This window comes from Citrus clementina, unplaced genomic scaffold (genome assembly GCF_000493195.1).
Source record: "Citrus clementina cultivar Clemenules unplaced genomic scaffold, Citrus_clementina_v1.0 scaffold_6, whole genome shotgun sequence".
Lineage (NCBI taxonomy): Eukaryota > Viridiplantae > Streptophyta > Magnoliopsida > Sapindales > Rutaceae > Citrus > Citrus x clementina.
In genome coordinates, this window is record NW_006262139.1 from 22,932,778 (window position 1) to 22,954,951 (window position 22,174).

Below are 22,174 nucleotides of genomic sequence, written 5' to 3' on the forward strand. Positions count from 1 at the left end.
AATTAAAAATTTATCAAGATTTATCTGAATAATTTTATTACAGTATAATTTAAATATTAATTTTAAAAAAAAATTTATCTTCACTAATTAATTATATCTTAATATGGAGAGTTAATTAACTCCCATTTTATAAAGAGATAAGTCCCAAGGATGACCCTCCGCTGAACTTGAACCCATGCCCTCAAGATTGTTGAGGACATGGGCACACCAATGGGCTACAAGCCCATTGGCTTGTAACCCATCCAAAATTGAAAATTGAATCTAATGAGTCAAATGTGAATTGAATTGTAATTTTTTTTAATTTTTTATATTTAATTAATTTTGTGTCTATTGTCCACAAATTGTATTTTAATTTTGAACTGAAAGAAAACTGGAAATTAACTCATTCGACGCCTTAATTTTAAAGAGCGATAATTAAAATAAATATAAAAATCTGAATGTAAAATAATAAAAAAATAAGTGTTGACTTCACGAGTATTACGGTCAGATTGATGTTCACATGCAGCAAAAGCTTGTCCTACAAAAAGCCCAAACCGTATAAATACCGGTCCCACCGATAATTAATATTCTTACACGTAAGCGTGTGCATCCATTCGCCCAAATCCAACGATGATGACGTGGTAATTTCCCACGCATCTTCCTGCCACGTGTGACTCGCATCTCAAAAACACCCCATTAAAGCAATTAAGCAAAAGCTTCCAGCTTTACTCACCGCCGCAATATTAAAAGGATATAATTCAAGGCTTCAGGCCTTCAGTTACAGTAAAAGTGAAGCCTCTACAGGAAAGAATCATCTTGGATCTGGCATCTGCCGCCGCAGCAGCAGCAGCAGCAATGGAGCCTCCGTCGCCCGTGTCTCAGCCAACAGGCGGCAAGATCCGGTTGATGTGCAGCTACGGCGGCCACATCGTCCCTTTACCCCACAAGAAATCTCTTTTCTACTCCGGCGGTGACACGCGCATTATCACCTTCCCCGCCGCCAGCACCGCGTCGCTTTCCGCATTTTCAGCCCATATGGCAGCTGCCCTTCACGTCAGCAATCCTTTCAATCTCAAGTACCAGCTCCCTCTCCACGACCTCGACTCTCTCATCTCTCTTTCTTCCGATGACGATTTGCAAATTTTCCTCGAAGAGTTCCATCGCCCTTCCCCTGCGCCCGCCCGCATCAGATTATTCCTCTTTTTTAGTAAACAACCACTCGGGTATTCTACGAGTCAGCCCGTGTCCTCATTGAAGACGACTCAGTGCGGGTTGACTCATCCCAAGACGGAGAGTTGGTTTGTGGATGCTTTGAAGAGTGCGAAGATGATGCAGAAAGGAGAGATGGTTGGATTTTGTGGGGACGGTCAAAGTGACGGTCAAAGTGGTGGGCTTTGTGGGCAAGAGTCTATGATGTTGGAAACGACGTCGTCATTTGGTTCTTCTTCGTCTTCGGTTTCGTTCTCAAATTTGCCACCTATCATGGCTTCTGGTGATGAAAATGTGAGTGCTTTGCAGGAAAACAGGACCAAGTTGCCTTCAGCTGATTCCACCGCAAGGTATTGATGTTATTTTTCTTTCTCTTGTTTTCGTTCATTTCATTGTGTTTAATTTGTTGTTTTATCTCAACTTGGATGACTAAATAAGATTTACTTGGTGACTATAGTTTTGAGCGTGGTAAATGGTTCATTTGTTTTCATATGGTCTGTCTCTTGAATCAAATAGAGGGGGGAAAAAGTGCAATTCCTTTTGTGTAATGTTTTTAGAGTTTTGAATCGCATAATTGATTGCATAATTTCTTTGGCCAGTGATATTAGTAGTGTGGCAAGTGCCATTTCCCACAGACAGACTGGATGTTACCAAGACCCAACTGTTCATGTTACTGCATTGGAAAATAAGTCTTCTTTGAATCCTTTTGAATCACCAGATATTACTGCCTCGGAGGTGCGGACTCATAAAGCAGTTCAGGTTTCTGGCTATCCGTTATCTTCACAGTTGGATCAGCTGCAGCGACAACAAGTGCAATTTGTACACATGGACACCCATTTTGTACATCAGAACCCTGCCGGTGCTTTTCCTACTGCACCTTACTACCCGGTGTACAATACACCTCCACATCAGCCACAGCCACAGCCACAGCCACACTATCTGCCAAATCAAGCATACCCAGTGTATCTTGTGTCAGTTGGGCAGAGCCAAATTTATGATTCATCCACTCAATATGGCTGCAAAGACTCTCTGCCAGTTGTAACTGGTCGGCCTCCATTGCATCCAAATTCTACGTTGATCTCTTCCCAAGTAACTTATAAGGAGGCTACACCTGCTCCACCAATACCTGAGTTCGTCTCACAAGCTTATAGAACAACCCCAGTGGCAAATTCACTTGTCCATGTAGCATATAATGAAAATAAGCAACAGAATATGACTGTCCCGCAAATGCATAATCAACCTCAGCTATTTGGTGTTGCTCCACGAGAAACTGCTAACTATGGCAATGAACATGATGATGACTCTGTCCGGGCCCAAATATACAAATCTCAACCGCCACCGCCCACATTGCCTTCTCAATACCAGACCATGACGCAAGCTACAACGGTGTTACTTTCAGAGGCTTCAGCACAGCTACATATGGACAACATAAAGCAGCAGGTTAGAGCCTCACAGCCACAATGATTCTGCAGTTCATAAAGAGACAATTTTGGTTGTGGGGTCATGGTACCTTCAATACCTTTTTCTTGGTTTCTCATTTGGGAGGTTGCAGGGGTTGTCTGCCCTATATAAGCAGAAAATTTAGCTGCTGCCTTCTTTTTCTTTGTCGTCTTTCACTGTTTTATTTTCCTGCTGTTGTTTGCTTTGTTTGCTTTAAGTGTTTTGACATTATATACTGAAAGTTCAATAAAAATGTGTGTTTCAAGCATCAGTTTCTAAGTTTATATCTGATATATGCATGCTACAACTGCTGTGATAGCTCTCGTGATGGCTGATGGTTAAGGTTTGGGTGTTTATAAAAGATCCAACAGCATGTTGCATGCCACCGCACTTTGTTATTTTCCAATCATACTTTATTTCTGTTTCTCCTCCTATGAATGTTTCGAATCTAGATTGCTTAAACATTGACTTTATTGTCTTTTTCTTTTTCTTTTTTTTTCCCTCGTGTGAATCAAGCGGAACCAAGTTTGATGAGGAATTTGATCAGAACAGAAGTGTTTATATTTGATGGCGCCATATCTGGAGGGCTTGCAAACTCCACATGATAAGAATAGCCCGGTGGTAAATATTTGTTTCATTTGCTTCAGCTCTTCTTAGGATGAGATTATTCAGTTTTAGTTTATCCCAGTGCTACTTAATTTTGTAATTTTTAAGGCTTCTGTTCTCCTTTCTTGTGGCTGCTGGGATTTTCTCCAGAAAACTTACCTTTTCAAGACAGTTATAGTCTATCATAGGCCTAATGCAAGTCCCTGTGAGTGTTATTACAGCCATTATGCAATTGGCTTCTTCTAGGTTCCTACAGTATGTATGCATCATTCATATGAGAAAGTGACCACCATTTTGGAAGCAGAATATATTAAAATTAATAAAAGTTGGAAGGGGGAGTCTGGTGCAATACAGTGGAGGGATACATTTTACATAAGTGTAGCTAGCTTAGAACATTTAAAACTTTGACTAAGAAAAATTTAACTATGTACTGTACTAATGACGACCGCAGCCGGTTTACTGGAACAGGCTTAACTTCTTTGGTAACTTAATGTGCTGATGCACCATCCCTTATTTGCTTGTTCCGCTTCTTTCTCATTGATCAAATTTGGGTTCTTCACCTTTCATGAACTGTTGTTCAGTGGAAATGTTCACTCTGTCTAAACTATCACAGACATGTCTCATAGAAGGTCTCTTATCGGGGCTCTTATGGACGCAGTCAAGGGCGATTTTCAGCACAGAAACTATCTCATCTTCCTTGTCTAGATCATGAGCCAAGAATGGATCCAAGATATCTGTCATTGGCTTTCTATCCTCAAGGATGAGCTGTATCCATTGAACTATGTTCAGTTCCATTGAACCTATCTGAATCATTGGCAACTTACCAGAAATCATCTCTAGTAAAATCACTCCATATGAGTATATATCCCATTTCTGTGTTGGCTTTCTGACTTTTGAGGCTTCTGGAGCTTGATAATATGACCTGCTGGTGGTTGAATTTAAGGCTGTAAACTCATACGGAGAACTCTGTAGTGGTGTTCCAGTCGTGGATTGTTCCCAGTGGACTTCTGGTGTTTCTTCAGCTATATCAGCGAGGCGTGCAAGTCCAAAATCAGAAATGTGGGGCTCCATGTTCTTTCCAAGCAGGATATTACTAGGCCTCAGATCTCCATGGACGTATCTTTTGGGACTGACTTCATGTAGGAAAGCTATGCCTTTTGCAACTCCTTTTATGATTCTCAGACGATCAGACCAAGAAAGAGGTCTATAGGATATGATTCCAGCTTTTCCTGATCAGTTTTTAAGAATCAGAACTGTTAATGAAGTCAACATTGATAATATATTTGGAATGGAGGATTTGGAAGAGGAAAACAGATAAGAGGAAGTAAAGGCGATAGGATCAACTATTAAGCTGACATTGCTAAATCTTTAGGAGGCAAATATTACCATGAATTGCTGTGGCAAGGCTGCCATTGGGTATGTAATCATAGATTAGCAGCTTCTCATCAACAGACCAGAAATAAGCTCGGAGACTAACTATATTTGGATGTCTGATCTTTCCAATTGCTTCTGCTTCAGTTTGGAACTCTTTGAACCTTTGCCAACCTCCATTTCCCAATCTTCTCACTGCCACGGCTTCTTCATTGTTGAGAGCAACTTTATACACTATCCCAATTGTACTCTTACCAAGAAGAAAAGCTGATGCTTTTAGCAGCTGCTCGAGATCAAAATCAACCTGCGAGTCTAGTGGCACAAATTCGTACTGCTCCATATTTTCTGACATGGTATCCAAGTTATTTCTGGTGAAGCAGAAAAATTCCTTTTTAATCATCAATTTTTCTTCAAGACGGCAGCCACCAACTTTTTCACCCCACTTGCAACCAGAAGCCTTCTTGTACTGGCGGTAAAACAAGAACCCAGTTATGCAGATTCCCAGCAGCACGGCAACAGCAACGGTTGTAATAACTGCACATGAGTGATGGACTTTGCCTCCATGCCAAGATGGGTCATAAGGTAATGGCTTAGGATATGGATGATCTGAAGTGCTTGAAGGACATGAGACTTTCAGTGGAGGGCCGCAGAGGAAAGGGTTGCCAATGAAAGCAGTTGGTCCTAAACTCAGTAGAGCTGCATTTTGGGGAATGGGACCACTAAGATTGTTGTAGGTGAGATCTACATAAACTCTTTGTGCAAGGCTTCCCAAGCTTTCTGGAACAGAACCATTGAAGAGATTGTGAGACAAAGCAAGAACACGTCTCAGTCTTGATAAGTTGGCAATGTCATTGGGGATCAAACCACTTAGGTTGTTGAAGGAAAGGTCGAGTTTCTGAAGGGCAGTTAAATTGGTTGCGAAACCATCTGGAAGAGGGCCTGTGAAGCTGTTTTGATTCAGGACGACTGTCTTGAGTCTCTTGCATTGGACTATTGAAGAAGGGATTGAGCTACTGAATGAATTCTGCGATAGATCCAAAACTTGTAGGTACTTGAGCTTACCTATCTGCATTGGAACTGGCCCAGAAAATGAATTTCCTGAAAGGATCAAGCTTTGTAGATTGGATGCATTGAAGAGCTCGACTGGCAAACTTCCAGAGAAGTTGTTGTTCCTGAGGTTAACACGGCGAATTGCAGAGAGACTTCCCAGATCAGCAGGTATGAACCCTGTGAGTTTCTTGTTTGGAATGATAAGGGAAAAGACCTGTCCTTCTCTGCATGTAATTCCATTCCATGAACATGGGTCTTCGTTTGAGTTGTTCCAGTTGTTGCCTTCTGGGAAGTTTCTTATGGCTTGTTTGAAGGACAGAAGAGCCAGTCCTTCATCATTTGCAGAACCCATGAGAGCAATATAGCTGAGTATCAGGAAAACCAAAGAAACTGATGGTAATAAAAACATCTCTACAAAAGCAGCGTAAGTGAATTCAAAGCTTAAAAAAGGCTTCTGTTTGGATCGGGTTTTGTTCTGAGCAATCTTAGAAAAGCAGAAGCTAGCAATGACAAGGTTTGTAATGCTTCTCTCTGCTAGGCAACTTTATATGAAAGCAGCAGTTTGTTAGTTGAGAGTGTTGACTGCGCAATCACAGCTCATGGAAAGTGCAATGCCACTTTGAGGCCACAGGATTGAACCGTCTTACTGAACTATATAGGCCAATGATACTTTTGTTGAAAAATCGAGTACTTAAGACTGGAAAGATCTACTTTATTAGCATCATAGTTCCTTGTATTAAACGCAAATTCAAGTTGAAATACTTGTTTGCCATGACCTCTGTCTTCTGTCCGTAAACAAAATAATCACAATCGAAGATTAATTGTTTTATTTTACTATTCTGTGCCAGCAATCATGAAGTGCTTGACATGCAGAGTACAAGGTTTCAAAATTTGAAGTTCAAACGTGATTGGAGGCGGTGATTGCTGCATAAAGAGGGCACTGAAAGAGCAACAAACACTTGTATAGTAGGGACGGCTAATTTGACAACCACTAATGAATCCAAAGTCCAAGAAATCAACGAATTGACTATTCATCTGCGCAACATTATAGTGCCTCCACGCTCTTAAAACTTAAAAGTATTCCCTAATTTTAATGACCACTGGCTCTTTCTTTTGGGTTCCTTTCCACTGGGTGTAAACTTACATAGTTACGTATTTTATTGTGCGCGTCTTTGGTATTTAATACATAGGGTACGTTACAATTATAGAACAAAAAAACAGTTTATGTTCTGATATAAAAAACAGTAAACAGTAAATATTACAAGCTCAAATTAGCTATGGAATTGGTGATACGTGGAAATAGTGTTCAACTTTTCACATGGGTTTAGTTGAAAAGTGTGTATGAATATGATGATTGAGTTCTTATTAGGTTTTATAATCATGATCTTTACGTCCTATAAATGCACAGAAAAAAATATTATTTACGCCATAATTGTTTGACTTTATTTACACGATTAGAGCTGGCAAAATTTGACATAACCTAATTATTTGACACGAAAATAAAATAAATAAATAGATATAGGTCGTCAAATGTGACACTATTATTAAATGGTCGGATTCGAACAAAATAATTTTTTTTCTTATTAGATTATGGTTAAAATTTTTGATCCATTTACTCGATTAATGACACAATTATATTTTTTTTATTATAAATTAATTTGTAGGTTCTTGTCATCAAAACTCCAATATCAAATATGATTCTCCCTTTTAATTTTTTATTTTGTAAGGATGAACATATATGCAGTGTTTCATTTATAAAATTTTATTTAAAATTAAAATTTAATAATATAAATGTGTAAAAAATTAGTAGATATGTATATTTTATAATATCGATATATAATGTTATTCACATTTATATAATTAAATTTCAATTGTGTAAATGTATATTTTTTTTTATAGATATGTATATTTTATAATATTGATAAATTATATATGTGTGTGTATGTGTCTATGCACGCACAAATGTTTAATATAAATTTTGTTAAATAGATAGATATTAAGGGTGCGTTTGGGATTGAGGTTGGGCAGCTGTAGCTTAAAAGCTACAACACTAAAGTGTTTGGTAAACACTAACTGTTGTAGCTTTTAAGCTATATTGATATAATTTTTCACTTGTATAATATAAAATTTATTATATCTTTGATAATTTTAATAAAATTATTATTTAAAATTTATATTTACTATATATTATTAACTTTTATTTCATAATTACAGATTTTTTTTCACAGCAGCTATAGCTTTTAAGCTACAGCACCTTAATCCCAAACGCACCCTAAGCTGGTTATTAAGTAATCTGTTTATTTTCTGTGTCAGGTTAAGTTCTTAATATTTAGACGCAATTATTAAATGGGTTATGTTGGGATCAACCTAAATTTAACAAGAGACGAAGCTGACATGGTAAAACATGACTCAGTGACCCGTTTTGCTAGCTCTAAATACAATGAGGAACAAAAGGATTCAACGTAAAGCAAGAAGCTCATCACCAGGCTAAACAAAGGCGAACATATCAAAGACCTTCAATAGATAATAAGATCATTGCATTCCTTATTCATTTTCACGACTGTCTCAACCCATAATCACATTTGTGAATGAGCGCAAAACTCAACTCTTAATTATTGTACATGAATGCCTCACCATTCTTTGACAGAAACTAGAATTTCTACTTTTAAATTGTTATCAGGAGATCATCAACTTGCTCCGAGCTACCAAAGCATTAATTTTTCATGAAATCTCTAAGATGAGACAGTCCTATTGTCAGCATATGACTATCAAATCATATGTTATTATAGTTTTGTATTAAGTAATAATCATGATATATGATTTGATGGCCGTATGATGACATGATGGACACATTCTCACCTAAGAGTTCCCTCACAAACTAGGATTGCTCATTGAAACAAGTGTGAATTCCTATATTGGATATTCAATCAGCCTATAGATCCTAGTCAATTTTCTTGCCACTGAATAATTTGGTGAAATTTGGTATCACCTTTGTTTTCTTCTTGATAGTGAAGGAGGTTGTTCCAGTCATCCCAGTTGCAGGGGAAGCAGATTTTCGAGACTTTGGTCTTCTTGATGGAGTCAGATTGTCACTGCCTCTCCTGGATTTTCTAGCCAACCCCGGCTGCAAGCTTTCTGGTTCTGCTGTTCTTTCAGAATTCTGTCTCCAGTTCCTCAATTCTCTCTCAACTCTTCTCTTTGTGGAATGTGTCCTCTCGCTTTTAAACACTTCCTTCTCTTCTTCCACCCTTGTGTCTCTGATTTCCCTGTGAGCCATTTCCATCTTCATTAGTATTTCCTTTTCACTTGCCTTTAAAGCTTCAATCCATGCCTGAGCTGCAGCTACCTTCTTATCAGCAAGCTCTTCAGCCCCGACTGCACGCCCTCTTAAATACTCATATTCAAAATTTGAAATGGTGATCGAAGAACTATTTTGTGATGCAGATGCTCTAGCTTGCATGGTCTTCTCAATGAGAGATTTCAGATTATCAAAAGCTAAAGCTTCTGATGATTTGACTGCATTGAGCTCTTGCATTGAAGTTTCTATCTTTTCCTCAGCTGAATAAATTTCAGCCTCAGTTTTCTGAATTTCTTCTTTGATCTTTGCAGTTTCTTCAGTAACAAGTTCCTTCTCTTTCTTTGCAGCCTCCGCCTCTGTCTTTAACTGTTCAAGAGTGAGAGCTAGATTGCCTGCTATTCCATTAGCCTTTTCCTCAGCTGCAGATACAGCTTCCAACTTGGCTTTTGCTCTAAGCAGCTTTGAATTGAGATTTTGAACAGTTAATTCTGTCTTCTCTTCTCCTTTCTTTAACCGAGCTGTCTCTTCTCTGACATGCCTCAGCTCATTTCTGATGACATCCATTGAAGCCATGAATCGAAAACCTTCTTCTTTGATTGCAGCCAACTCTTTCTTTGCTGCCTCTAATTCTTCTTTTACAGACTTAGACGGCAACAAAGGCGATCCTTCCAATTCTTCCCCACTTTGATAAATGCTGTGTGTACCCTTCAAGCTGTCATTTCCTTGGACCAACTTGTCCTTATCTTTAACACTCTTTAGCTCATTGTGCAAAAAATTAACATCATATAATGTGACTGCCAGTTTGTTTTCAAGCTCTTTACAGTGATCAATCTCTTCAGTCAGGTCTTTCAACTTCTCCTTTGCCACCTCCACTGAAGCTGAAAATTCATTGGCTTCTTTTTCTCTCTCAGCTTCAATCTCTCCATACTCCTTCAAGGCCTCAATTCTTGCCAGCTCAACCAACACTTGTTCTTCATTCACTTCCTCAATCTCCTTCCTAAGACCCTCCACGGAACTTGAATTAGACCTCATTTTCAAACTTGAAGCCTCAATCTCCTTCTCTGCCCGTGATTTCTCTTCCAAAACAGATGCCATATCAAGCTTAAGCTTACTCAATTCTTGCTTCACACTCTCCAATTCCCTCATCACTTCAGCATACCGATGACTCTCCCTACTCCTCTCCGCCAACACATTTTCTTCAATCCCACTTGATTTCTCCAACCTTTCAACGTATCTCATACTTGGAATCGCTTGATGGTTCGTCTTCTCAATCCGGCAAGCAAGATCTTTCACCGTCTTCCTTGCAGTAGAGAGCTCAGATTCTGCTTGTGCTTTTACTGACTCTGCAGCTTTTCTACTCTCTTTGTACCTACTAATATCCCTTCTAGCCATGTGAAGTTCTCTAGCTCTTGAAGATGAACTCTTAAAAATTAAAAAAAGAAAAACATATGCAGAAATTAATCAACAGAATCACAAATGGGTTATATTGAATTTTTTTTTTTTCAAAAAAAGGAAAAAGTGCTATTGAATAAATTAATTATACCTCAGGGATATCTAAATGGGATTTCTTCACAGAAGGACTACCTCCATACATATTACCAGCTGCTTTGACTGACCCAGTTCTTCTTTGATAATCAAATTCTCCACTATCCATACCAAACCTGTTTCCACACTCAAGAAATAAGAGCAGAATCTAAATATGCTCCGGCATGACAACAATACATGGTTACACACCTACAAATGTAATAATAATTCAACTATATGTCAAATGCATGCAGTTTCAATAGACAGCACTTTAAAAAATAGCTAGAAAAGCAGCAAGAAATTAAGAGACATACCAAGAACTTGTTAATTTCTCTGATTATAAATGAATGGTGGTCTTGAAGGTGAAGATGGATGAGTGTGATATACGTTTTGCGTTGTAAGCTGTGCCCAGAGAGATCGTTAAGTCCAATTCTTGGAAGTGATAGTACATTGAGAATACAGGAATGACAACAAGAAGCAAGAGCACAGATAGCTGGTGATGATTGGTTCACAACTTCACATGTTGGTGGTATCGCCAACAGTTCAAATATTTCCTTTTCGACACCGGCCGGTTAATTAATTAATTAATTAATATTTTTGAATATTCTTTCGACCATACAGTTAAATTTTACCGGGCTCTCCTCAAGAATCCAGGATTACCACGTCTTTCTTTCTTTGCCTTCTAAAAAAGGAAAATAGAATTGTTTGAAATGTGTATGCAATCTTGCACTTTTTCAATTAACATTATAACATGTGTGTCAAAGTAAAATCATCTATTTAAAAATTAAAAAAAAAAAGGAAGAAAAAGTTATTCAGACACATAATATGGCAGCGAGTTATGTTGTTTCGTTTGAGCGATAACCTGAATTTTGCTATTTAAATTTTTTTAAAAGGAATGGGGATAATTTTGATGGTAGAAAGACCGAAGACACTGCTGGTAAATGGTAATGATAAATCCTAATTATGCCGAGAAAGACCTTTTTGTCACTTCTGGGAAAAACGACAGCATTTTCTGTATTTGGATAATGGTATTGGCAGCATGAAATTTGACGCCATCTACGACATCAAAGGCCAGTCAGCAGCCACGTATTCAAATGCAGTTCCACAATCCACACGAACAGCAGCTGCGGAGCCGTGGAGCCAAAGCCACTTCATTTAGAAATATTATGAGCGAAAGGGTATTTATTGTGCGAGTTTTTGTGGATTACGAGTCATTATCAATACTATTTAAAATATAATTATCGTAAACTTTTTCTTTTGCTAAAAAGAAAATTACTGCATATTCAATTTTTTTTTTCCTCTCCCTTTTGAGAGGACATATCTCCTGTTACATTACACTAAAGTCAGTAACAGTATGGATATAAATGATGATGGTAGCTCTTAAATAAAGAAAAATCTCGAGTATTTTTTAAATTATTTTTTTTATTCACCACTTATTAAATATATAATTTAACCAATCAAAATGATATTCGTATATATATATATATATATATTAAAAGGTGAATGAAAATAAAATAAGAGCAATATTTCAAGAGTATTTAAGACTCTTTCAGTTTTACCGACCAACAGTGCCCGTGATATTTATATACTAACTAAAGCTTTAATTATAATACATACGGACCTGTCTATGGTACAGATTCTGTAACAAACATCTCCCGTCATCCCACCATCCGATTTTCTATTGTTCAGTTTCTCACTCCACATCCAACCACATCCAACGGCTGATGCTGCAGTCTGTACCTTACAGATTCTGTAAGCTAGTCGAGTCCAATACATATATACTTCTCAATACTTCTTTTAGCTGTTTCGAATTAGTCATCCACCATTAGACTAGGACTTACTAAAGATTAGAGCATGCAAATACTCTTTAACAAGAACAAGCTCGGAGAAGTGTGCTTTGGTTAGTCCAGAGCTTCTTAGCAGAAGTGCACAGATGACTTCTATGTTAAAAGTACATCAAATCAGCATGAAGTTCAACACCACATTAATGAATTGGATAGTAATCTTCATAAATTTATTGTTTAAATTTGGATTAAATTCTCCATAGTTTGTCCCTTTACAGTTCTCATGAATTTCAGCTTATTTCCTCTTTTACCTGATCCTAGGGCCTCAATCTCTTTTATTTGGCACGTAAAACCTATGTTACAACATTATAAAAAATACTCGAAAACATTTTAAGCATAAATCCGATCCCTCTCCTTTGGGTTTGCCAAATTTAGATTTAGATTTACTTAACGAACCTATGTGATAGTCACTAGAAAGACGTTTTTCTCTCATATTTTCATGTGCTTTTATCACTGATATATTTCTATTGTCCAGTGGCAAGGAAAAATGAGTTGAAAGATAAGAAAAATGCTTAGTGAAGAGAAGTACGAGAGAAAGACGAGAGAAATAAAAAAGAAAAGGGTCGAGAGAGAATGAGTGGGTAAAAAAAAAGGACAAAATTCTCTCGTCTTTTTCTAATGCTTCTCTACACCTAACACTACTTTAAAAGATATTTAAAAGTTACGATTACGATGAATCTTTAATGAATTTCAGTCTTCTATTATTTTCTCATATAAAATATGAAAATTAAAGTACAATATTTAACATTCTCATATGAACTTTGGGTCCTGCTACGTTACGTTTAACGTACGTTCCACACACAACAATAATTTTTATGGTGGAATCTATAACTGTTGCTGTGTATGGCGTACGTTACGTTAAACGTCAGCCATGAACTTTTTGTAGTGAGATTGACCGTTGACTTTACTGAAGGTGCTCCAAATTTCCATGCACCACCTGCCCTATTATACCCAGTCTCATACCAGATCCATGCATTAACGGACTTTGGACCATCCGATTTTCAAATCTCAAAATCAACGGCCGCTGTTGTATTGATAACTCGGTACGGACTCCTTTGTATCGTCATTGTCCGTTGCTGCACTTTCGCATTGTACAGAAAGTCGGTTCCCTATGCTCTCGGTTACACCGAATCACCGCTCACTTCTCTCAACGAACTTAAGCTACAGGGACGACATCCGCTTCATATCCTTGCATGACATTTAAAATTAAATTTGGTTAAACATTTTTAACTTGGGATCCCAAAACATGAATTTGGATTTGATTCGAATGCGGTTAGTTAGTATCAGTTAGGAGTACTATAGAGCTACGCCAACAGAGAGAGAACGAGAAATGGACGTGGAGAGATCTTCGCTGTGCAATTGCGTCGTGAATTTCTTGCTAGAAGAGAAATATCTCTTGACGGCGTTCGAATTACTGCAAGAGCTTCTCGACGACGGCAGAGACGCTCAGGCCATTCGCCTCAAGGAATTCTTCTCCGATCCCTCTCATTTTCCTCCCGATCTCATCACGCGCTTCAATTCTCTCCGAGGTCCACTCCTTTCTCTCTCTCTCTTTATGCCGTTACGCTTAAAATCTAGGGATTTGAATTGAAATTAATCTGATCAACTGAAATGACATTGAAACGCTGTGTTTGGATTTTTGAGGAAGCAGCCAGATGAATTTCAATCTTAAATGTTTGATTTATTCCTGCTTGTGATATTTTTGTGAAATTAGTTAACGCGGGCGAGTGACGTGGCATTGTAAGTAATCGTGATTATTGTTGGTTTGTACAAGAGATTTAATGGAGCTGCAAAATGTTTCAGTTGATGAATTACTGATTAGTGTTATTAAAATTTGTTTTCCTTCTAGATGCCTTATCTTGCTTTCTGCTCTATTTGATGGCTTTTACAGTTTGATATGCGAGACTATTTTCTTTTGACTTTTGGTTCAAAATACAACTGATACTTTGGTTTTCCTTTTTAATATTCTATTTCAGTTGCTGATCCTCAAAGTTTACTAGAAGAGAAAGAAGCACTAGTAGAGAAATTGGCAATTACTGAGTATGAGCTTCGTTTAGCCCAAGAGGATGTTACAAAATTAAAGGCTGAATTGAAGAAGAAAAGTGACTCATCGCTGGAAAATCTAAATGGTATTAGCAAGTTTATCTAGTAAAATAATTTTTGAAGACTGGCTCATTCTGTGCTTCTGACCATATTTATAACCAAAGATGTGTGTATAGACAACAGTGCACCCTAGGATTTTGCTTATAGATATTATGCTTTTGCATTGGCCCGCACTATGCTTCTGCTTTCAGTGAATTACTTTTGCATGTTGGATGAATTTGCAGAGTCAAATGAAAATAATCATGGCAATCATGGAGTCGAATTTCAACGACAGAAAAGGGATATTTCCTTCTCTGATTTGGGTCCGTTGAAGGACATTGAACGCAAAGATCTTAACTGTGCTGTAAAGGAATATTTGCTTCTTGCAGGCTATCGGCTAACTGCGATGACATTTTATGAAGAGGTCCGAATGCATGCACAAACTCTCTTCCTCCTCTCCCCTTCCTCCCTCTTGTTGTGTTTGTTTAAACCAGTAATAGATGGAAGCTGTGCAAAACTATAGTGACATTCATGGCAAATATAATAACATTGGAGAAATCACGGGGCAATTCGTATTAAACTCAAGGAAAACTGAATCTTATGATTACTTTGTGTTAAATAGTATAAAGCTGTGACTAAGCTGCATATTGTTGTGGTCCCTATGGATTCATGGAATTATTGCTTAAAAACATGTACTGTTTATTAGACTGGGAAATTGTTTAATTTGTGTTGTTCTTAGGGTGGGATAGAGTTAGGGTGTGTGAAATGCCAAAAAGGTTTTAAAAAAAATTGAGAGAGAGAACTTAAACTTGATTGAGGGGTTGTTTTATGTTTAACATTGTTCTTGAAATTATTCCCTTATCGATATGTAATTGATTGTTTATTGAGTATTCGAATTTCCCTAAATTTTCTTATCATAGATGTAGAGTTTTGAGTATTTATTTATAACTTTAATGATAGAGCCACAAACTCTCTGTACAAACTGATGTGGCACCGCATAATTGGTTGGATAAAAAAAAAAAACCTAGTTCACATGATTTTTTTTTTAATGGATATATTTTGTATCCTATATGAACATGTGATCGACCCTTAAGAGGTTTAAAATCTTCCAATCAGGTGAATGTTTGTTTTCTTTGTTTGAGTAGCTAATATCCATGGTCTTTCTTAACTTCATAATGCTCTTGCCTCAGGTTACAGACCAAAATTTAGATATCTGGCGGAACACACCTGCACGTGTACCGGATGCCTTACGCCATTATTATTATCAGTATCTGTCTTCCACTACAGAGGCTGCTGAGGTATATTCTCAGACACAAGTGTGGTAGGCAAGTTGTGCTTTAAGTTTCCATAAAGATGGTACTGATTTTTTATTGTGTAAGCTAATGCTTTTATAGCCCATTACTTTCAATGCGGTATTCTACTTTTTCACCACAATTGTGTTGTGTGTTTGTGTCCTGGTTGTTCTTAAGTGGTTTGACAATATCAGATTAACCTTCTTTTCTGAAACTGTTATGATGATTCATAGGTTTTCGTCCTAGGCATCAGAACATTAATGAAGATTCAAAATTGTCCAAATCTGCTGTTTTGCGAACACTCTGTACAACTTTTTAATAGTTTATTGTTGTTAGTCTCATAGAGCGGGACAGTTTCGCATTGATGACCCTTTAACCATTTACTTTTAACAATTCTTTTGTGGTATTGAATAGGTTTATAGTTGGAGCTTATTTGGAGCTTACTAATGTAAAAATTTCATTTTTGATCTTTTTATTTTTATTTTTATCTAAAAGAATTGAACATATTATACACGTTTCTCAATGAGAAAGTTGTAGCAAATGTATCTGTTTGTTATACCTGGTTGTTTACTGACTGATGCATTACATGGCATGCAAAGTTATTCTAGTTCTGAAGTTTCATTGGGACTTGAGACAAAAATGAGTTATTAATATAGCCACTGGCTTCTACTGGAGTAAGTTATATTTTATTCAACGTTGAAAACATTAATCTGCTGGTGATCTTCCTAAAATCGAAACTTGTAGACTTGGACAATTGATATCCAGTAAATTTGCTTTTTTATGGGTTAGGCATCGCCCTTACTAAAAATTTTGCTTGTACTGCAGGAGAAAATTGCCATGCTTCGAGAAAATGAGTCATTATTAAAAGTAAATGAGAGGTTGAATCACGAAAAGGAGAGCTTGTTGAAAACCAAAGAAATTTCTGATGGTCAAATAAGTGCGTTAACCAAATCTCTTGAAGCACTTCATAGGGATCTTAAGGATAAGGAGAACTTGGTAGTGTGCTCTTCCTAGACTGCATTTTGTATACCTGTTGCTATCTTGATGCTCATAAATATGAATATTTACACTGATAATCACGTCTTTTCAGATACTGGACTTGAAGAAGACTACAGAACACCAAAGAAGGGAACTTAATGATTGCACAGCTGAAATCACAGCACTCAAAATGCACATTGAAGGATCTCATTCTGTGCGGAATTTTGCTACTACTAATGGTGATGTTATCCAATCACAGCCCGTTGAAAGATATGAGGAAGAGATAAAATCTTTGCTCAAGGAAATAGAAAGATTGAGGGCCAAAAGCACAAATGCTTCTGATTCTTTAGGTTCTGTATATTCTGAGTCTATGCAGACAGAAGAGAAAGTAGTTGAAGTAGATGAAGATAAAACTGTACTTGCTCATCCATCCGTGGAAGTGGTAAACAGTGAAGATGCTCAATCACTGGCTACTCAAACCCCTGATAATAATACTGCTAAACAACCTAACGAAGTTTTACAAGGGGAGTCCACAAGTTCCTTAAAGGAAAATATTGCTTCTGAAAACAGTGAAAATGTACCAAACCTAAATGACGAATCCCCTTTGAAAGATAGTGGGCTACCACTACAATCAGACAATGCAAGTCTTGAAGCTGCATCTGACAAAATGGCAAGTTTTATTCTCTTTTAGGTTTTGGAATTTTCTCCTTTTCCTTAGTTTTGGTTGGGGAGTGTGGGATGGGACTTCTATGAAATGTGTCGAATTTGACGCCAAACAATATTGTTATTTGGCCTTCCCTTTTCCGCCTCTCTTTCTCCATTTCTATTGTTTGAAATTATTTTTGTTGGCTTGTTTGCTCTATGCTGGAAATGTTGTTATATTTTTTATTCTAAAAACAATTATTTTTGACAGGGTTTAGGAACTATTCAGATCCTTGCAGATGCCTTGCCCAAGATTGTTCCTTATGTTTTAATAAACCATCGGGAGGTTTGCTTTGCTCTTATCTATTTTTTTTGTATGGATCTATCTCAGGATCTCTTTTTTGAGTGACGTTTTTCACTATTGGTCTTATTATTTAAACCATAGGAGCTTCTTCCTCTGATAATGTGTGCAATAGAGCGCCATCCAGATACAAGCACTCGGGATTCCTTGACCCATACTCTATTCAACTTGATTAAACGTCCAGATGAAAAGCAGAGAAGAATTATAATGGATGTAGGTTACTTCTTGAAGTATTACATTTTAATATTGGATAATTGTTTTGTTTGATGATAATTCTGCATCATTTCGGCTTCTTTCCAGGCATGCGTTACCCTTGCTAAGAATGTTGGAGAGATGAGAACAGAAATGGAATTGCTTCCACAGTGCTGGGAACAAGTAAGTTGTAGTCGTCGATTTTCTGGGACCATCTTGCTCACTGAATATTTCTTGTCTTTCTGAAAATTTGGCTTTTGTGTCATGCATTACAGATAAATCACATGTATGAAGAGCGTCGGTTACTTGTTGCACAATCATGTGGAGAACTTGCAGAATTTGTCCGACCTGAGATTCGTGATTCTCTTATTTTGTCCATTGTGCAACAACTGGTAGAAGATTCAGCTACTGTGGTTCGAGAGGCTGCTGCTCGTAACTTGGCATTGCTACTTCCACTATTTCCAAACACGGACAAATATTTCAAGGTCAGCCTCACTAAATATGCTTCGAGGCAATCATGGCGAAGAATTCTGACTTGACAGTTTGGCTACAATGTAAGCTCTAGAACAGGTTGATGACCCATGGTCTAGGGAATGGAGCCTTTTCCCCTTAACCTAATATGATGACTTACAAGAAAATAAGTAAAATTAAAATATAAAAAAAGTGAAGCTTTTCCAATATCTCATTCTGTTTGTTGATAGGTAGAGGATTTGATGTTCCAATTGGTATGTGATCCCTCTGGAGTGGTGGTAGAAACTACATTTAAAGAACTACTTCCTGCTGTAATAAATTGGGGAAGCAAACTGGACCATATCTTGAGAGTTTTGCTTTCTTATATCTTGAGCTCTGCTCAGGTATGCTTATTTTCTTTTCATTAACTTTTCTTATGAGACTTAAATTCCACATGTGGTTCTTGATGCTTTTTCTTTTTAACTTTTACTATATTTCCAGCGCTGTCCTCCTCTTTCTGGAGTTGAGGGTTCTGTTGAGTCACATCTGCGTGTTCTAGGTGAACGAGAACGCTGGAACCTTGAAGTTTTGCTGAGAATGATGGCAGAACTGCTTCCTTTTATGCAGAAGAATGCAATTGAGACATGCCCATTTTCCTCTGTTTCATTGTCGGAGGAAACTGTTTTTCCTAGCTCCTTGCTTGAATTGTATGCAGGGTAAGCTTTCCTTCTCTTTTTTCCTTTTCCTAATTACCAAATTTCATGGTAGAACAATTATTTGTCTGTTGAAGACAAATTACAATGTTGAAGGCTTGTTTATGGCTGTATTTACTCTAGGAGATATTTATTTCTGTTCAGGGGACATATTGAATGGCCAGCATTTGAATGGATGCATGTCGATTGCTTTCCTGGTCTGATACAGCTGGCTTGCTTGCTACCTCAAAAAGAAGATAATTTAAGAAACCGAATTACTAAGGTAGCTGTGTCAGATTTCAGTTTGATTCTTTGTGTTTCTCGTCTTCATTTTGTGGCCTTGAGGTTGAGATCTGCTCTTAAACTTATTGCTGATTTAGATAACAATATTGCAGTTTTTGCTGGCTGTATCTAAACAATTTGGAGATTCTTACCTAACCCACATAATGCTGCCTGTATTCATGGTAGCAGTTGGGGATAATGCTAATTTAACATTTTTCCCTTCTACCATTCATTCAGGAATCAGAGGTACCGGTTGCTTAATTCTTTTGTGGAGTCCGTGTATGTCGGTGTATATTGTCTCTGACCGTTGCTTGATTGCAGGTCTGAAACCAAGGACTGCTGTGGGTGAGAGACTTGCTACTATGGGAGTGCTGCCACTTCTCCTGGCAGGTGTTTTAGGTGCTCCCAGCAAGCATGACCAATTAGCTGACTACTTGAGAAAGCTGTTAGTTGAAGGCACCATGAAAGAGAATCATACAGTGAAGTGCAATGCTGAGATTGTTAATGCAGTCCGCTTCCTTTGGTTTGTTTATTGGAAACACCTTTGTATCTAAATATTTGCAATTTATGTTTTCATTTATGTTTATCTTCTACGATGCAGCACATTTGAAGAACATCATACAATGGTATTCAATATCTTATGGGAAATGGTTGTCAGCTCCAACATAGATATGAAAATCAATGCTGCCAATCTGTTGAAAGTCATTGTAAGTTACAGTGTCATGGAATTAATGTTGCCAGCTATCCTTGACATGAATTTATAATTATTAAACTTTATCTGCCTTGTAGGTACCATATATCAATGCAAAAGTTACTTCTATGCAAGTTTTGCCTGCCTTAGTTACTCTTGGCTCTGATCAAAACCTGAATGTGAAGTATGCTAGCATTGATGCATTTGGAGCTGTGGCGCAACACTTTAAAAATGACATGGTATCGAACTGCTGGTTATGACTTCATTGTTTGAAATCCTCGAAAAGCAATTTCCATACAGTGCACTAATTAAAAATTTGGATCCTGTAGATTGTTGATAAAATACGTGTTCAAATGGATGCTTTTCTTGAAGATGGATCCCATGAAGCTACTGTTGCAGTGGTCCGTGCATTGGCAGTGGCAGTACCGCATACAACAGAAAGACTTAGAGATTATATCCTGAATCTTCTCCCTGATAGTTTCTATATTAGCCTTTTATTTGAATTAGTAGAATATTTGCATTGAGTTTAACCATTTTAAAATTATACTGACATGTTAGCATGAAGGTCATTAGGTTAAACCCTTTTCTTTCCTTGACATGATTTACATCTGTTATCCAAGATTTTCCAACTTTCAGCCGTTCCTTCTTCTTCAAGTGATGTTATGCGTCGCCGTGAGAGAGCTAATGCTTTCTGTGAATCAATTCGTGCTTTGGATGCTACAGGTTTACATCGTATCCATTAAATTCTAAATAGGACAAAATTTTAATTGATTAAATTGGTTTATTCTTATGAAAGTGTTAAGCATCACTAACATTCAGGTGAAGAAATGTGATTCTTCAAATTGTATTTGTGGTTCTTTTGTTGGATTTTAGCATGATATCAAATCTTTAGAAAGAACCAACTTACAAGATAGAAGATACATCTGTTAGGGTACAAACTTTAGATCTTTTTATTATTTCAACATTACTCAAAAACTCAATGGATGTGCCTTTTTTATCTAGCAATTTTATTCATTCAAGAAATATTGCTATAATAGCTGTTCATTTTACATGTTATAGTCAAGCTTCAGATTCATTGGAACAGACACAATTCCTGTTCTGTATCCAATGATGCGTACATGTGCATTTGCATTTGAACAATTCTTATTGTTTTGTTGTGTTTGTTGATGATTGATTCTATGCTTCTTATCTGTTTGTTTCAGAACTTTCTGCCACTAGTGTTCGGGATTTCTTATTACCAGCTATACAAAATCTTTTAAAAGACGCAGATTCACTAGATCCGGCACATAAAGAAGCCCTTGAAATAATAATGAAGGATAGGTCTGGTGGGACTTTAGAGACTATCAGTAAGGTAATGGGTGCTCATCTCGGGATTACATCATCAGTGACCAGCTTCTTTGGTGGTGGCGTTGGCGAGGGCCTGCTGGGTAAAAAAGAAATTGCAGAGCAATCAGCAGAGCCAGTTCACTCACCGGAGCCTCCACCTCCTGCTCCAGCAGAGGACACTAGATTCATGCGAATCATGAGGGGGAATTTTGTAGGTGACATGCTTAGGGGCAAAGCAAAAACCAGTGAAGATACTTCACGGACCCAGAACCAGTAAAATTTTTTTTTTTTAAATTAAATTTTGTTTCAGATTTTATTTTTTCATACCCCAAAGTGAATTTTTAATCTTTTGAGGCAATCCTCATTTTATAGGAAGAACTGAAAAGAGAAAATTGGAAATAATAGATTTGATGGTTCTATGTTACTTGTTGAAAACTAATGGCTAATGAAAGAAATCAACAGTTGTTTTCGGATTTTCTAATCTCTACCATGGATGGATGGAAGTGGTTCTTACAGAGGAAATGCGTTTGAAATCTAGAATTTTTGGACTCTTTTAACTGGTTACCCTGTGTCAAGAAACCAAACAACATTATTTTGCTGTAATTGTTGAGAATGCAATGTTTGGTATTGCTATCGAGGTGAGGTGGAATTAAAGTCAAAGCCCGAAACCTATAGTTTTTTTTGTTTGGAAGGGGGGGGGGGGGGGGGGGGGGGGGTTAGGGGGATTGATTGTGCGGAGTAACTTTAACTTTTAAATAATAATGTTGATTAAAATAAGTAAGATATTGTAATTTATAGATTTTTTATCATATGAAAAATGAGATAAAATTAACTTTTAAATTACAAGCGTTGACTAAATTAAGCA

General features: G+C 37.2%; 4 protein-coding genes across 6 annotated transcripts; 2 read left to right on the forward strand and 2 right to left on the reverse strand.

Moving 5' to 3' along the window:
• The first annotated feature begins 701 nt into the window (after nucleotides 1-701).
• LOC18038340 lies at nucleotides 702-3,224 on the forward strand. Of its 2 annotated transcripts, XM_024181625.1 has the most exons (3): nucleotides 702-1,538; nucleotides 1,788-2,628; nucleotides 3,145-3,224. In XM_024181625.1, exons 1-3 carry the CDS (start codon nucleotides 835-837, stop codon nucleotides 3,157-3,159), a joined length of 1,560 nt encoding a protein of 519 aa, XP_024037393.1. In that variant the 5' UTR covers nucleotides 702-834; the 3' UTR covers nucleotides 3,160-3,224. The 2 variants fall into 2 exon arrangements, with proteins under 2 accessions (XP_024037393.1, XP_006430720.1); XM_006430657.2 differs by lacking the exon at nucleotides 3,145-3,224 and having other exon boundaries at nucleotides 1,788-3,136.
• Nucleotides 3,225-3,744: 520 nt separating this feature from the next.
• On the reverse strand, nucleotides 3,745-6,750 carry LOC18038617 (receptor protein kinase-like protein ZAR1). The gene is made up of 2 exons (XM_006430658.2): nucleotides 4,621-6,750; nucleotides 3,745-4,463 (listed from the first exon to the last, which is right to left on the reverse strand). The coding sequence occupies exons 1-2, from the start codon at nucleotides 6,062-6,064 to the stop codon at nucleotides 3,769-3,771; spliced, it is 2,139 nt and encodes a 712-aa protein (XP_006430721.1). The 5' UTR covers nucleotides 6,065-6,750; the 3' UTR covers nucleotides 3,745-3,768.
• Nucleotides 6,751-8,402: 1,652 nt separating this feature from the next.
• LOC18038618 (protein PLASTID MOVEMENT IMPAIRED 2) lies at nucleotides 8,403-10,967 on the reverse strand. Its single transcript, XM_024182285.1, has 3 exons — nucleotides 10,792-10,967; nucleotides 10,497-10,687; nucleotides 8,403-10,375 (listed from the first exon to the last, which is right to left on the reverse strand). The coding sequence occupies exons 2-3, from the start codon at nucleotides 10,605-10,607 to the stop codon at nucleotides 8,597-8,599; spliced, it is 1,890 nt and encodes a 629-aa protein (XP_024038053.1). The 5' UTR covers nucleotides 10,608-10,687; nucleotides 10,792-10,967; the 3' UTR covers nucleotides 8,403-8,596.
• A 2,373-nt stretch (nucleotides 10,968-13,340) lies between these two features.
• On the forward strand, nucleotides 13,341-21,743 carry LOC18037958 (lisH domain and HEAT repeat-containing protein KIAA1468 homolog). 2 transcript variants are annotated; one of them, XM_006430660.2, is made up of 20 exons: nucleotides 13,342-13,850; nucleotides 14,298-14,450; nucleotides 14,649-14,827; nucleotides 15,594-15,701; nucleotides 16,521-16,691; nucleotides 16,786-17,343; nucleotides 17,587-17,661; nucleotides 17,761-17,889; nucleotides 17,977-18,051; nucleotides 18,144-18,353; nucleotides 18,570-18,722; nucleotides 18,820-19,034; nucleotides 19,176-19,293; nucleotides 19,406-19,538; nucleotides 19,614-19,815; nucleotides 19,894-19,999; nucleotides 20,082-20,222; nucleotides 20,313-20,436; nucleotides 20,590-20,706; nucleotides 21,186-21,743. In XM_006430660.2, the coding sequence occupies exons 1-20, from the start codon at nucleotides 13,652-13,654 to the stop codon at nucleotides 21,584-21,586; spliced, it is 3,567 nt and encodes a 1,188-aa protein (XP_006430723.1). In that variant the 5' UTR covers nucleotides 13,342-13,651; the 3' UTR covers nucleotides 21,587-21,743. The 2 variants fall into 2 exon arrangements, with proteins under 2 accessions (XP_024037532.1, XP_006430723.1); XM_024181764.1 differs by having other exon boundaries at nucleotides 13,341-13,850; nucleotides 19,406-19,815.
• Nucleotides 21,744-22,174: the final 431 nt, after the last annotated feature.